The sequence below is a fragment of the Eptatretus burgeri genome, chromosome 5 (assembly GCF_056783735.1).
Source record: "Eptatretus burgeri isolate ZD-2024b chromosome 5, Ebu_testis_v1, whole genome shotgun sequence".
NCBI lineage: Eukaryota > Metazoa > Chordata > Myxini > Myxiniformes > Myxinidae > Eptatretus > Eptatretus burgeri.
The window spans coordinates 74,124,475-74,141,974 of record NC_140965.1 but is presented as its reverse complement, the minus strand read 5'-3'; the positions used below and the strand labels follow the sequence as shown (position 1 = coordinate 74,141,974).

At 45.1% G+C, this 17,500-nt stretch overlaps 1 protein-coding gene across 2 annotated transcripts in view; it reads left to right on the top strand.

Moving 5' to 3' along the window:
- Positions 1-17,500, top strand: part of LOC147026703 (carnitine O-acetyltransferase-like) — a 73,088-nt gene that overhangs the window by 48,668 nt on the left and 6,920 nt on the right. For both annotated transcript variants that reach the window (XM_085882424.1, XM_085882426.1), the window contains exons 7-9: positions 8,194-8,375; positions 15,578-15,678; positions 15,770-15,889. In XM_085882424.1, the coding sequence (XP_085738550.1) occupies positions 8,194-8,375; positions 15,578-15,678; positions 15,770-15,889 (403 nt within the window). The remainder of the gene's footprint in view (positions 1-8,193; positions 8,376-15,577; positions 15,679-15,769; positions 15,890-17,500) is intronic.

Genomic DNA, 17,500 nt, shown 5'->3' with positions numbered 1-17,500 from the left:
CACACACACACAGACACACACACACACACAGACACACACACACAACCACACACACACACAGACACACACACAGACACACACACAGACACACACACACAGACACAGACACACAGACACAGACACAGAGACACAGACACAGACACACACACAGAGACACACACACAGACACACACACAGACACACACACAGACACACACACAGACACACACACAGACACACACACACACAGACCCACACAGACACACACACACACAGACACACACACACACAGACACACACAGACACACACACACAGACACACACACACAGACACACACACAGAAACACAGACACACACACACAGAAACACACACACACACACAGACACAGACACAGACACAGACACAGAGACACAGAGACACAGAGACACAGAGACACAGAGACACAGAGACACAGAGACACACAGACACAGAGACACACAGAAACAGAGACACAGAGACACACAGACACAGACACACAGAGACACAGACACACAGAGACACACAGACACACAGAGACACACAGACACACAGACACACAGACACACAGACACACAGAGACACAGACACACAGACACACAGACACACACACAGAGACACAGACACACAGACACACAGACACACAGACACACAGACACACAGACACACAGACACACAGACACACAGACACACAGACACACAGACACACAGACACACAGACACACAGACACACAGACACACAGACACACAGACACAGACACAGACACACAGACACACAGACACACAGACACACAGACACACAGACACACAGACACACAGACACACAGACACACAGACACACAGACACACAGACACACAGAGACACAGAGACACAGAGACACAGAGACACAGAGACACACACAGACACACACAGACACACACAGACACACACAGAGACACACAGAGACACACAGAGACACACAGAGACACACAGAGACACACAGAGACACACAGAGACACACAGAGACACACAGAGACACACAGAGACACTTCAGCAAAGAACATCTGTGACTTCATGGGACTGAGTCAATCTTTGAACCCTCCGACCCACATTTCTCCCAATGGTAAATCCTCCTTTGTGGAGTTGGTTATAACTAACTTCCACTCAAATGTCTTCTATTCTTGCTCTGGTCCAATTGCTTCATCTGATCGTATGCTTGTGAGAGTCAAGATCTCTCTAACCATTCTCAGAGAACACCCTCGGTGCCAGTGAGTCTGTCAGTTCACTCAGGCAAATCGGCTGGGAATGCAAGCAGCCATCTCACTTCAGGACTGTTCTCCTGTCTCTACTGCCCCTGAAATTAGCTCAGCCTGGGAAGTCGTCCACAGAAATTTGCTCCCTCTTGTGCACGGATTCTCCCCATCTCGTTTTCAGTTATCCTCCCCTTCTTCCCGCCCATGTACACTGAATCCTGTAGTAGGGCGGTTGCTTTGAAAAAAAACTTACCTTCTGCTCCTGTAAAGCAAACCTGACCGAAGGCAATCTTGGATCATTAAAAAAGCCTGCAACAAGTGTGTGTCCATTCTCAGGAGAGCCTGAAAACATTATCTGTCTCATCTCAAGATTGAACTTTCAAACTTTTTTCCCTATTCTAAAACCTGGCAACGTCTTGTTACCTCTGCCACCGAAGGTGAAAGATGTTATGTTTTCACCCCTTTCTGTCTATTTGTTTGTTTGTTTGTTTGTTTGTTTGTGTGCAGGATATCTCAAAACGTTGTGGATGGATCCGGATGAAATTTTGTGGACAGGTTGGGTGTATGACAAGGACAAACTGATTACATTTTGGTGAAGATTCGGATCCGGATCCGACGACTAGAATTTTAAAGTGATTCTTCACCATTGAGAGAGAGCACCAAAAACGATATCTCGCACGATATCTCAAAAAGTTATGGAAATGTTGGGTGTGTGACGATGAAGAATTGATTCCATTTTGGTGAAGATCCGAATCCAGATTCGGATCTGATAATTTTTAAAGCAATTTTCACCATTGAGAGATAGGGCTAAACTAATATATAGCACGATATCTCAAAAAGTTGTTAACGGATTTGGATGAAACTTGGTGGACAGGTTGTGTGTGTGGCAAGGCCGATTTGATTCAATTTTGGTGAAGATCCGAATCCAGATCTGGAGATGAGAATTATTTAATTTAAAAAGATTCTTCACCATTGAGAGATTGGGCCAAAAACGATATAGTACTGTATAGCATGGAATTTCAAAAATGTAATGGGCCTGATATGTTCTCAGGGATCAGGCATTGTGTAACGGAGGTATGCGCTCTACCGAGTGCCCTTCTTCTTAAGTCTGTCTCCGGAGTATGCTCCCCCTCCATTCCTTCCCCTTCTTCAAAGGGCACCACAGCTGTCTCCGCTGTTGAGAAGGCTGAATCCAGCAATTCTGTGTTCAATTTGTTTCCACAACCCCTCACTCTATGTAGCCTCTCTACTCAGTCACACCCAACTGCTCCTGGACTTTGTGTGTTTTGCACTTGAGAAGATGGAGAAGTTTCTGGCAACTCCACACTACAATTCTGCAACTGCACTCGACGGCATCGGCTCACGTGTCCGAAAAACCTGCTCTGCTGCTCTTGCACATCCTCTTTCTTCCATTTTCACTCAATCATTTGCCCTAGGTCATCGTCCATCTGCTTGGAAATAAGTGAACATTACAGCATTATATAAACAAGGTGCAAAAAGCAATCCCCTTAACTATGGACCTATCAGCTTGCTTTCAATCATCAGCAAGGTCATGGAATCGATCATCGCAGTTGACATGAAATCATTCCTTTTCTCCAACGACCTCATCTCAGATCATCAGTTTGGATTCAGCTTAGGTCACTCTACCTTGGACATGCTGCTTCTACTCTCCCAACTAGAGAGTTCATAGAACATGATACCCTGTGAGTGTTTCTTCAATTTTACTTCAATTTTAATAAAATAATGATTTTAAGATTCATTAAAAAAAAAGTTTTGTGCTATTGAAGTACGAAAGTCCGAAAGGAAGACGAAAGTCCGAGTTTTCGGTCCTTGGTGCTTCCAGTCTTTCTCTACGAATGTGAGATTTGGACTCTGACCAGGGATCTGAGACGGAGACTTTATTCTTTTGGTACCAGGTCTCTTTGGAGAATCCTTGGCTATCGCTTGTCGGATTTTGTGTCCAATGAGCAGTTGCTGAGAGAGACCCAAATGAGATTTGTTACCTGCATAGTCCGTGAGCGTCATCTGTGGCTGAATGGACGTGTGGCTCATTTTACTGATTCTGATCCTGCTCACCAGATTCTCTCAGTGAAGGAGCCTCGTGAGTGGAGGAGGCACACCTGTCAACTCTTACGTTTTTTTTTTCCGTGAGACTCATGACCTTCTGTTGAAAGTCACGTTCTCACGTTCTCGCAATAAATTCTCACAATTGTTTTTTAATCTCTCGGCAATAAATAATATTTCCAACATTATTGCATTGTGACTGGTTTAACTGATGTTATAACCTTGAATACCGACTCAAATCCGATTGTTTCACGTAGTTCCGCACATCCTATATGAGAGGTAGAGTACGATTTGTGGATGCAGCAACGCTCTGCTCCGGTGCATGCTCCCATACCTGACCTGACCCGACTTAGTCCGAAACAGGGGTTTATGGATTTGGTCTCAATTTTCATGTCCGTACGTGCATGCATCTGCAACAATATCTCGGACATGTATGGACTGATTTTATTGGTACTTGTCACAAAGAAATCACATGATGGTTTGCATAAGCACATCATTTTCTTTCGCGATGCGATCAAAGATGGCCGAATGGTGGACATTTTAGTTGTAAAAAAAAATACCCCGATGTTGAACATGTCCTCATCCATTTCTTGGACATGCATTTATTGATGTTGTTCAAACTTGGCACACTGATAAATGATGACTTAAGCATGTCATTTTTTTTTTGAGATCAGATCCAAGATGGCCGACTGGTGGCCATTTTGTTACTTAAATGTGTCCCCCACCATTTCTCAGACAAGCATGGTCCGATTTTGTTCAAACATGGCACAAACACAATATACAACGGCATACACTTGCGCCTAACTTTATTTTGCGATCTGATAAAAGATGGCTGACTGGTAGACTGGTGGCCATTTTAGTTGTAAATAAATGTGGGCTCGCCCTTTAACTCTGTACAGTAAAACTAAAACAATGGGGGCTACGACATTTTATGTCTTTTTTTTTTCCTTGTTTAAATTGAAGTACTGCAAAACTGGAGGTTCTTGGAAGTATTATGACAGATGATTTGTGATCTATCGTCTTCAAGTATTTAGTTAAATTTAAATAAAATAAGAGTTTGTAAAAGTCATATTAATAAATTAATTCTGGGTTTCACTGCCATTTTCCCCAGTGTCTATTACACCACCCGATCTAACACGTTACATTAGTTGTTCATGTTTGTCGTATGTGTCCATTATTATGTCCTTAAAAATAGCAAATTTCCTGTTTGGAATGATTTTCAATTTTGTTGAACTGCCATGCAGGCAGACAGTAAAAAATTATCTCCTCTCTGCGCATGTGCAATCCAGACAAATTCAGACAAAGCACATGAAAATGAAAGACTTGTCTTCCTGTTCATGTTCTGATTTGTGTTCAAAATATAGCATTCAATTTATTTGTTCAAAATAAGTTGTTCCTCAATCATGAACTGATAAGACAGATGGATGGACATGAACTAATTGCTTAACCGCGCTTTTCACTTCACGTGCGTGGGGTCACAATGGAATGGAGGCCCTCAATGTCAAACAAGACATCAGGGTTGCTTTCCAAACTCTCTGCCTCTGGCATCCAAGGCCAACTCCACTCTTGGGTTACTGACTTCCTCTACTGTCGTAGCTAACACATGCCTCTCAAAGGAATTCTTTCATCTCCTTTCCCTGTCAAGGCTGGAGTGCCTTGACTGTATTATAGGCCCCATCCTATTCCTAATCTTCATCAACAATATCTCGAACTCTCTGGAAAATCCTCTATCTATTTGCTGGTGACTCCACCCTCTGCCCTGACATGCCCCATCCTTCAGATAGACACACAGCAGCTTCTTCCAACTCTTCAGACCTTGACAAAATCACAATCTGATCAAACACTTGGAATATGTCTTTCAATCCTGACAAATCTCACGCTCTCTCTCTCTCTGAAAGAACCGTATGGCAAATCCTTCAATCTACTTTCTTAACAATCCTCTTGAGGAAATCCAGTCACTGAAACTTCTCGGTCTCACTATCAGCCATGATCTTTCCTGGGAAAACCACATTTCTAAGTTGGCCTACAATCCCAGCTGCCGTCTGGGCATCCTCCGTCATGCAAAGTCTTTTCTTGACACAGAAGTCCTTCCTTGACACACTTATTCACCTAAAATGCCTTCATATGCAGCTTGATGGAGTACTGCTCTTTCCTCTGGGCTAGCTCCCCTGCCTCAAACCTTTCTCAGCTTGACACTGTGGAAATCACAGCCTTCAAGATCATTGGAATATCCCATGATGAAGCTGAGTTCATGGGCCTATCACTTTCCCATTGCATATAGGTCAGTGGTCTCTGGATTCTACTGCCTACTTTTTGGTAGTCTTGCACCCTTTATTTTTTCTGTGCTTTGTCATCATCGTCCCCTCCCCCCTTACCCCCCTCTCAGATTTTTGCAGGGCGTATGCTGTCCACCAGCAACCCCGTCCTGGTGAAACTCCCAAAATCCAGAATCACTGCTGACCTCCATTCATTCATTGTTCTTTTTTGCCACCTGGGGAACCAATTTCCACATTATCTTCAATCTCATTCTTACTTCTGGGTGTGATGGTCATGCAGTCAGTCCACTGGCGCTTATCTCTCTGGCCCTGACTACATTCTGGGAAGATCGCCGCGGAGAGAGATTATCGCTGGAGCAGATTATCGCCAGGAACAGATGGTTGAGAGCATCACAGGAGCAATTATCACCAGACATCGAACCTTACCGGGGAGACAGGCGGCGCAGGGACAAGAGTTGAGTCAACGTGATCAGGCGTGGGGTCATGCATTGCTGCTGCAAGCCAGGACTGCTCTATTTCAATGTCGCTCATTCGGTTACAATGACTCTTACATGTACAGACTCTCACATGATATACGAAAGGATCCTTTCTCTCACACATCTTTCTTCTACCATCTATCTTTCGTCTACTGTGGACCCAAAAGAGCAATTAATGCGGGCAAGCCTGACCAACTGTTCTTTTCAAAGCAAAACCCAAGAGCGAACTAAAGAGTGAACCGAACTGACTTGCATCTCACATTTTTCCTCTTACACAACGCCGCACCCCATGTCACATTACACTTGTACTTCTCAAGCATGCACCCGACACCTTCAGTATTTCTCGCTCCTCCCCTTTCATAAGCGTTCTGGGCTGTGCAGGTCTGCTGGCCATGTCAGGTATTGAGGGGTTGTTAATCCTCAACTATTTATATCTCTCTGGGCCATCTCGAATTTTCCTCGGGCTTTCGTATGTGTGATGGCGCCTGTCGTAGCATAAGTTAAGACTGTATCAGAATTTTTGGGATAACTCTATACTGTGTCTTCTTTTGTAATATTGTTTGCCTTCTGCTGCACCCCACAAATTCCTTGCTTTCCCAGCCGTACATTTGCAATAAATCAATTTACTGTGCCACATAACTTTCCTCGCATCCTGATTTAAATAAATTTGTTTTTAGAAATGTTCTCAGCTCGTTTTTGTCTTTTCCTCCATTGGTCCAGCATGGCACGCACCCTAGCTTAGCCGGGACGTTATTCCCCAATAATTTGTTCCATAGCCAGTACGTACTTGGCAGCTCTGTTCAGCTGCACCTGATCTTGTAGGTAATCTGAATAACGCAAATACATACCGAGGGCGCAATTCCCCGATAAGGAGGTCACGTGTCCTTAGGTAAATGGTTGTTTGACGGAGGACCCCAAGTCACATGGGCAAGTTATTGGCGTTGACGGTCAATTAGTGACCTGCCATGGCATGAAGTTATTCATGTACGATGGACTGTCATTCTCGGTGAGTCTGGAGGAGAACCCAAGTAATATCCCGATTTACGAACCTCCGATTTACAAACTTTCAATCTTAAGAACTAAATTTTTTGAAACCAAAAATTCAATTTACGACCCCAAATTGTGACATTACGAACTTTTGTTCAACTTCACTCAACTACATTTTCAACTACGAATTAAAAACACGACCTCATGATACTTTGATCAAAAATTTTGATCGTGTAAGTTAAAATAAACACGTATCTCGCTAGAAAACGGCATAGCGGCACTTGCTTACATCCGGGATCATGACAGAGCATCACTTCTCTCATTTTCTCCTATACGGTTATGTCATCATGTTTGTGCTGAAGTGCATTTTATTTACTCAAAAATTATTGTGCATTTTAGTATGGTACTGTACTGTACTGTATTCATCCATACATATATGGCTCATCAAAAAAAAGATAAGTGCTCAAGGAAGTGATACGAGTGGAAAGAAAGAAAGGAAAGCGGTATCGTTAGAAAATAAACTAGAAATTCTAAGGTTTGATGCTTATTTCTGCCTTACGGATATTGCATGTGACTTTTGCCTTGCAAATACAACAGTGATTACGAAACGCAACAACAAAGAAAAGATCATGGTATGTGACACCTTCCAGTGCAGTGAAATTCACCAAAACATGAAGCTCTGTAATGGAAAAAACGGAGCACTTGCTCAATGTTTGGATTGAAAGCCAAACTTGAAAAAATGTTCAAGTTAAACCCAATGGTCCATATTAAAAAAAGAGGCCATGCGCCTTTTGAAAGACTTAAAGTGCAGTGATTGTGAAAGTTCCACGATGGAGATTTTTGGTGCGAGTGAAAGGTGTTTTTCACGTTTTGAGAGGCACCATAGTTTGCATAGCTTGAAAGTGATATTGGTGTTACAATACTTATTATTAGAACTGTGCATTTTAAAATATTTTTTCCATAACAACATAACAGAAATATAACAACTTTTCAGTAGGTGACAGTTACATACCATCCAAGGACTCATGTGTCTGCATAATTGACTATTGTAGCGTTTGACATATGCCATTGTCGGATGTTGAAAAAAAAAAGTGTTGTTTTTTTACATACAAAGTTTGTCTTGGATCTGAGAAAAGTCGATTTGTTGTCTTTTGCTCATAGATGAAGTAAATCGAGCGTCTTTAGAGGCAATCCAGCAGGGAATCTTTATGGTGTGTTTGGACCGACATCTGCACAATGCACCTGGTGTAGATGACTGGTATTCGATGGCAGGCAAGCACATGCTGCATGGTTGTGGAAGCAAGCAATTCAGCTGTAATCGCTGGTTTGACAAAAACTTGCAGGTGAGTGTGTCGATGTTACTCCACATCTGCACTCAGTTGGGCTGAGCCTTTCAACCTCTCCACACCATCCAAGGAACACGTAGTTGGTTTCACATGGCAATAGCGAAAACTCTTTTCACACTTTTTTGTGAGAAATAAGGAGGTAGTTTAAATATTATACTGTTTAAACATTAATTGAAGTCGAGGACAACGAGGCCTTTACAGAAAAAGAGGGGTATTTCATGAAATAACATTCAATGCAAGGATGTCATGGTAAATCAGAAGCACATTGTTAGCTCCAATTTCATGATGAGTTATCACAAAGCTTCATTTCCATTCCCTCGACATCTTGATCCTCAATAGTTATGAAGCAACATTACTATCAATGGAAATTTACAATATGCCTTTCAATACAACTTAGAAAATCAGTGTAGTCTTTATAATCATTGAAGAGAAAGATACAAAATAATTTCTATCGCTCCTTGAACATATTAAATTGCTTGTATCCTTTCTGAGGTTGCTTGACTTGTAAAGGAACAATGTGACAACTCCAATTATATCATTCTCAAAATCCAAAAATATAAACAAAATAAGGGAGAGCGTTTAATAATATCCAACGTTAATTTCACAATTAATAATTAAATTACTGAGATATTGGGTTTATGTGAAGAAGATTAAATTCAGCAGAGTATTTTGCAGACATAAGGTTTTTCAAATCAGGTCAGGTATGGGAGCATGTGCCAGAACAGCGTGTCGCTGCGTCCACTTTCCGCCGGTACTCCAGGGGCCTCCGTCTGGCCATCCCCCAGGCAGATGCCAGGCCCATCCCCATCACCTTGAGATGATGGTCAACCTGCTGCAACCACGAGGCACGTGGTCGGCTCACTGGCCTCCTCCACTCATGAGACTCCCTCGCTGAGAGAATCTGGTGAGCAGGATCAGCGTCAGGAAAATGAGCCACATGTCCATACAGCCGCAACTGACGCTCACGGACCATTCAGGTAACAAATCTCATCCGAGTCTCTCTCAGCAACCGCTCGTTGGACACAAAATCCGACCAGCGATAGCCAAGGATTCTCCGAAGAGACCTGGTACCAAAGGAATTAAGTCTCCGTCTCAGATCCTTGGTCAGAGTCCAAGCTCGCATCCATAGAGCAAGACTGGAAGTACCAAGGACCTGAAGACTCGGACTTTCGTCCTCCCGCACAGGTACCGGCAGTGCCACACCCCATGATCCACTGAATCCATGACTCCCCAGGCCCGACCCAGACGTCTATTGACCTCTGACTCACAGCCAGCAGAGATAAGACATGAATATCACTGCCAAGGTAAGTGAATCTCTCCATGACCTCAACATCCTCACCACAAACAGACACAGACAGGACAGCAGCATCCAAGATGTCACCGAAAGCCTGGATCTTAGTTTTGACCCAAGAAACCCGTAATCCCAGCGGCTCCGACTCCTCATTCAGCACCTCGAGGGCCCCCAAAAGGATATCTAAAGTCTCCGCAAAGATGACTGCATTATCTGCAAAATCAAGGTCCGAGATCTTGACATTCCAAAACGATGCACCACAGCTTGATCTCTCTGACATCCTCCCTAAAATCCAGTCCATACAAGTGCTGAAAAGTGTGGGGGCCAGTACACACCCCTGACGAACTCCAGTAACAACTGGAAATAAGTCAGAGATGGTACCACCACACTTCACAGCACTTTCAGTACCAGAGTAGAGTTCAGACATCAGATCGATCAGTTTTGGTGGCACCCCACGAAGACCAAGAATCCTCCAGAGGACATCCCGATTCACTGAATCGAACGCTTTACAGAGATCAACATAGGCTGCAAGCAGACCCTGCCGAAACTCTCGTCTGCGTTCAGTGAGGACACGAAGAGCAAGGATACGGTCAATCGTTGAACTCTTTGGTGTAAAGCCTGACTGCTCTGGACGCTGGTGCTCAAGCAGATGGTGGCGAACCCTATCAAGAATTATCCGAGCAAAGACCTTGCCCGGCACTGAGAGCAGCGTCACCCCTCGGCAGTTGTTGCAGTCTTGGCGATCACCCTTCCCTTTCCAGAGAGGAACAACAAGGCCCCTCTTCCAATCAGTTGGGATGATGCCTGTGTTCCAGGCAGAGCACAAAACTGCATGCAACGACACGAGTGCAGCATTTCCACCAGCCTTGAGAAGTTCAGCATGAATGCCACAGATCCTTGGAGCTTTGCCCTGTTTCAACTGGTTCACCGCAGCCTGTGTTTCCACAAGCGAAGGTGGACCACAGTTGATTTGAGGGTCAGCAACAGGGATTGTAACACCCTTGACGTCCAACTCGACAGCTGGGGGATCAGCCTGGTACAACCGCTCAAAGTAACCGGCCCAGCGGGCCTTCACTTCAGACTCCTCTGTCAAGAGCCTACCACTCTCTGCTCTAACTGCAGTGCTCCGAGGGATGGGCTTGGATGAACGCAATGCGCGAATTCCCCTGTAAGCGGGACGAGAATCACCTGTCCACAGGTGATGCTCTACACCCTCTCACAGATTCCTCGCACATAGGCCTCTTGTCCACCCTCAGTGCACGTACAGTTTTACGCCTCAGCTCCCTGAACAGCTCAGCTCTACCATTCAGCCTGGCCCTGCGACTCTGGTCAATGGTATCCAGTGTCCCTTTAGAGACAAAATTCTTCCTTGCCCTGCAGTGAGTTCCAAGACATCCACCGGCAACATCAAGGATGGTGGTCTTGAAGGCACTCCACAACTCTTCAGGATGCCCCAAAGCACCCAGACCCCCCAAGTGTCCACTCAGCCTGTTCGCAAACTCATCAGCTACTCTCTCTCATCCCGGGGCTTGCCAACATCCAGCCTAGGCTGGGATGGTACCATTCTCCAGGATTTAAGGTGCAGCTTTAGAGTTGCTACAACAAGCCTGTGGTCAGTATTGAGGAACTGAGCACTCCGGTAGACCCTGCATTTCTGGATCATCCTCCAACGACCGTCAATGAGGACATGGTCAATCTCCTTTGCCACACCGCCAGTGTTGGAATACCAAGTCCAGCGATGAGCTTGTGGGCACTGAAACCATGAACCAGCCACCCTAAGTCCATGACTTCTTGCAAAGTCAAGGAACTTAGTGCTATTCTGGTTCATAGTTCCTGACCCATGGGGACTAACACACACCTCATAACCATCCCTATCAGTTCCAGTCGATGCATTGAAATCCCCCAAGACTAGAAGTGTATCTCGTCTGGGGCACTGCTCAACCACAGACTCGAGCGTGGCGTAGAATGCATCCTTCACGGTGAGGTCACTCGCCTCAGTCGGAGCATAGACAGAGACCAGGGATATGACACCTAAGGAGTGACGAATCCTTAATCTCATAATACGCTCGTTGACCGGTGTTACCTCAATTATCATTGGGGTCAGCTTATTAGACGCAACTACAGCAACTCCTTGGGTATGGTAACCATCAGAGCGACCAGACCAATAGTAGGTGTAACCACCCACCATTATCTCGCCGCAATCCGGTCTCCGAACCTCAGAGAGAGCTGCAATCCCGATGTCCAAACGCTTGAGCTCAGATGATAACAGAGACAGGTGATCATCCTCTCTTAGGGATAGGACATTCCAGGCACCCACCCGAAGGGACCGCCTCAGGTTAACCCAAGGAGACCGCCGTCTGGTGGACGACACCTCAGCACCACTCCGACACACTCTCCCGCAATCTGACCCAGGGATGTTACCCCGTGGTTTCCCTCCTATCATCAAAGATTGGGGGTCCCGAAGGCTTTGCCCCAATCCCATCATCCGGTGAGCTGCCCTGCGAAGGGAAGCTGCACAGGAGGTACTCCCACGGAGTGGGTTTTCAGATTTTTTTGCGTTTTTCTGTTTTGCGGAATGAAGGGTTTTACAGTGGCCGGAGTGCAAATCCTGCCACCAACCTCCTAATAAAAAAGTAACCCAACTGCAGGAGGACGTCCGCAGAAACAGTTGGGCACTAAATATGGATGGCCGTTGGCTCACAAGGAGCTCCTCCGCCCTTTGACAGGTTTTGTTTTTAATCCTGCTGGGTGTCCATATTCAAACACCCTCCTCACCAGAAAACCTGGTGGGGGAGACGGTTTAGTCGCCGACAACCCGACCATGGAACAGGTTAGTACAGGTTTACATGGTACCTGTAGCAGGTCACAAATCTAACCTGACCTGACTATACCTCCTCGTATATCAGGGGTGGATCTAGACAATGTGTGGGCATCCCATTGGCCAATGGCCATTTGTGGCCATTTCACAAAAATGTGTGGCCAACTCATAGAATCGTTGACAGATAAGAAATACAACGTCGAGCAGCACTTCAAAAAGGTACCCAGTGAATATGATGATGAGTTCCCATTTGGTATTCAACAACGCACCAGAGAAATTGCTCAGTTGAAATAATCTGTTCTTGATCAGCGGTGTCACCTCAAGCGGTACTTTTCATCATCTAAACTGGTGATGTTTGCTTGCTATAAAGCTGCATTCATCCTGGCAGTAAAAAACACAAGAAACCGTTTGCGGACACAGAATTGGTGAAAGAAATCGTCATCTCAATACTGGAAATTTGCTGCAGGACTATGATCCAAAAGTGAATGCAAAAGGTGCAAAACCTTCAAATAAGTCGGAGAACGATTGTTCGAAGAATTCAGGATTTGTCAAAATCAGTTGTGTGATCAATTAGAAAGCGTGTCTGTTATTTGCTAGCATTGGCCGAATCGACCAAAATCAGCGACACTGCGCAGATTGTTTCCTGGATTCAAAATGTGTCAAGTGACTCACAATACACAATGAAATGCTGACGATTTGTGCTCTGATAGGACAAACATGTGGATTGATTTACTCAACACTTTCCTGGAAGTAGCAGAAAAATTTGGCTTGGATTTGACCAAGTTGGTTTCAGTCACAAGAGATGGGGCACCAGCAATGACTGGCAAAAATTGGGGTTTGTTGTGCCTCTGTACAAGTACTTGAAAGATCTTGCCAGCATTGTTTCCAGTACTCTGCAATGCACAGCGAGGGGGGCATGAGACAAGAGGGGCAGGAGTGGGAAGGACAAAACAGTGGGGAACATAGACATGAGGAGATCTGTGGAAGGGAGAGGGATGGGGCGGGGAACACAGGGTATACATGATGGACATTACAGGGATTTTCAGGAAGGAAAGCAGGGAATTAGAAGGAGGTGGGTTTGGGGTGGATTAACGGGGGTAGAAAAGATCGAGGATTTGGATGGGAGGACGATAAGAAGTGGTGGTGAACAGCTGTTTTGAAGGCCTGGAGGGAAGAATGGGATTGAAAGAGTGAGGGAGTTTATTCCAAAGGACGGGAAAAAGAGTGAAGTTGAGCAGTGATTTGTGATTTTGGTAGTTTTACCAGAAGGGGGTTGTTGGCGGACCTTGAGCGCCCTGTGGAAATATGGTAGGGACAAATTGCAGACAGAGCGGGGGGGGGAGGGAGAGCAGAGAGGAGACGGTAGAAGACAGAAAGACCACCGACCTGCCTGCAGTGAGAGAGTGAGAAGCACAAAGACTCAGCCTCATCGCGGGAGATGCCAATGATCCGAAATGCCTTGGTTTCCGCAGCGTGAAGCCAAGAAAGGTGGGAGGCAGGAGCACCAGCCCAGAGGGGAGAGCAGTACTCCATCAGGCCGCGGACGAAAGCTTTGTAAGAGGTCAGGCGCTCAGATGGGCCGAGAAAGGACTTCGCACGATGGAGGATTCCCAGTCGGCGACTGGCTTTGGAGGCGAGGTTTGAAATGTGGCTTTCCCAGGAAAGGTCATGGCAGATAGTGAGACCTATAAGCTTGAAAGAAGAAAGTAGATGGGGTGGGGGTGCGGTGGGGTGGGAGGGGGGGGGCGTTACAAACGGACCTTTCGGAGAGACAAAGTGAGAGTGTGAGATTTGTCCGGATTGAAAGACATGTTCCACATGTTGGACCAGTTTGTGATTTTACCCAGATCTGCAGTGAGCGAAGAAGCTGCTGCTTGCCGGTCTGAGAGATGACAGATGGTACGGTAAAGGTTGAAGTCATCAGCAAAGAGAGAGAGGATTTTCCAGAGAGTCGGAGAGATCATTGATGAAAACCAGAAAAAGAACAGGGCCCAGAACGCTACCTTGAGGAACTCCAGCCTGGACAGGAAGAGGGGATGAAAGAACTCCATTTCGGGTCACACGGTGACTGTGACAGGAGAGGAAGTCTGCGAGCCATGAGTGGAGATGGCCATGGATATCATAGGAAGAGTTTGGTGAGCAGGGCAGGGTGCCAGACCGTGTCAGAAGCACGTGATATGTCGAGGGATATGGCTCTGATTTCATGTCTGGCATTGAGGACCTCCATCCATTGTTGGGAGAGCAGAAGCAGCATATCCAGGGTGGAGTGACCTGGTCTGAAACCAAATGTCTTCCCTCCCTCTTCCCCAAAGCACACAAACTCCACAACCCAGTCGAACAGACAATGGCTAGCATCCTGTTCAAGCACATGAGCAAAATTGCACCAGCATGAACAACGAAAATTGCGCAGCTTTCTTGTCCATGCAAAAGACAAAAGTGTCTCTTCCTCTTCTTGCTCGAAAGTGCACACAAAAAGCCCAGCCTTCTCCTCACAGGTGCAAACCAAAGATCGCCGACCTTCCTCCTTGATCAAAAATAACCCCAAGAGACGGACTCTTTTGTTCCAACCACCGTTTCTCACTAGAATCTTCTCCCTGATGTCACCCCGCCCAATCATGAACCGTGGAGGTGTGGCCTGCCGGTTACGATTCCTGGGAGGTGGCGTTTAGTCTGATCGGGAATGTTCATATTCTGTCGGCAGTTGGGTCGTTTGTTGTTGTTGTAAAAACGTGTTTTTTTATGGCCGGCCTTGTAAATGTCATACAATACATAAAGTCACTGAAAACTTTCAAACCATTTCCTTTTGAAAACTTTGTTGTCTTTTGTTTTGCATCTTATGGAAAACTAAAATGTACACATGTGTTTTGAAAATCTAGTACTTTCCGAGCAATTAACTTTAAACTTGTATTTCAAAACACCTTCTTAATTATTTATACAAAAGTTATTTTTATAAATAGGTTGGTGATGTTTGTGAGGTTGGGGAGGTGGGAGGGGGTGGGGGGCGGAATTGGAGGCTATCAGAGAATGAGTTCATGAGGATTGTTTTGAACCGTGATGATGATGATGATGTCACTTTGTTCATCCATGTAGTTCATTGTAGGTGAGGTTGGTCAGAGCGGCTGCCTTTCTGAACACACGTGCTGTGAAGCTGTGATCCTGGCCAGACTTTGTGACCACATTTCTCAGTGCATGTGAGTAGCCCAGAGAGAATACTGATGCAGAGCACACAGAGACTATTTTGAGCATTACATGGTTTTGTTAATGTTTTTTTTCTGTCCTCAGTGACGAGCAGAAGTTTATGGCAGACAGAGAGATAGAGCTTGGTGATCCTCGACCGCTCAAGTTCAATGTCTCTTTGAAGCTGGCACATTGCATTGAGGCAGCCAAGCAGAACTTAGACAAGTAAGCTATATCGACAATTAGTTTGGGATCCAATGTCTTATTAGCAGCATTTTTCTTTAGCATACTGATCTCAAGTTATGAATAACAATTTTTACATATGGTCCTTTTTTTTGTTTTTGTTATTGCATTAAGTGGAACAATCACCTGCCAGCAATTGTTGAGTGGTTTTGTGTTGCACAGCAGCGCTACCACATTCATTCATTTGGAACATTATATTCTGCCCTTTAGTGCCTCTAGTGGCCTCTCTATGGCCATCATGCGACATTGTATTTGTTTGTATGGCCTCACCTTGTTTTGCTGTTCAGCAGTCATCTGTTCATAATTACTGTCAAATTCTAATTTTCCTGTGTGCTGAATGACCTGTACATTCGATAAAGATGTAGCAAACAAAACCACCCCTCCCAAGGAAAATGTACAATCAAAATATAATCAAGTTTAAGTTATCTGTAAACGGTGTTAATGCATGGTTTAACAGAGTTGTGGAAGTCCTGGATAATAGGATTAAGTTTTTTAGTAGTCGGGGCATGCTTTCACCGAGTCTGTCTAAACCAGTGTTGAACAAGCTGAGTGTTCGTAAAGACATTCAGGATCTCCATGATAGCGACATAATAGCTCAAGTGGATATGGCTGCCAATAATTTTGTTCTGGTTTGTCAAAAGTTTATGATGTAGAGGTTTTATTAATAAACAGATGTTTGGTACTACAGAACTTTAATGTGGATACAAACAATCACGACATAATAGTGACCGAAGCTTTTTGTGCTGCACTCTTCAGGGTAAAAATCGCAGCAAGTGAAGGAGAAATGAAGGCGCGTGCTTTATACGCAGGTCTCAATAAGGTAGACTCTGATTGGTTCAACCGTAATGACGTCACGGTTAATCAGAATGCCCATTGGTCGGCTCATCATCTTCACCTCGAGCTCCCATTGGCTGGAGCAGAGTTCGTCGATGATTGACATTTGCAACCGCATCCTGGAGAGAGGGGGGATGGGTTTCCCCTAAGGTCCATTCACCATTTGTAACCGTACTTCCCTTGATCTTTCCATGCTGAAAGAGACACAGAGATCGTACAAATTCCTTTTGACGACATAATATTTGATCGGTGGTAAAGGCCCTGTCACACCTTGACGTTTTACCCAGCGTATGGCAAGGTATCAAAATGTATGTAAAAGCTTGAGTCCATGGTTAGATGGAGGTGCTGTGTGATGGATATCTCCACAAGGTAAAGTGTTTATCGCTTAATATGTTATCATATAAAGAGGTGTATGATTAAACTTATTCATACGTAGTAATACTTTAAATAAAAGTAATAATTAAATAAGTTTGAATTAGGATATCGCATTGCTGTGTTGACTGGTGTTGGCGTTGGATTTGGTGTGAAGCCTGGTGTTGGCGCAGTGGTTAGGGCAGCGGCTTGGGATCCAAAAGGCCCTGAGTTCAAGCCCCGTTGGGCCACTGAATTAATACACCAGAGGGTTGACTCAGCCTGTCATCCTTCCGAGGTCGGTGAAATGCGTTCCAGTATACTGGGCCGGTGTATACCCCGGTTAAAATAGGTGTACCATATCCCTGTGTCGTAAGAGGCGACCAGGGTTGCGTCAGGAAGGGCATC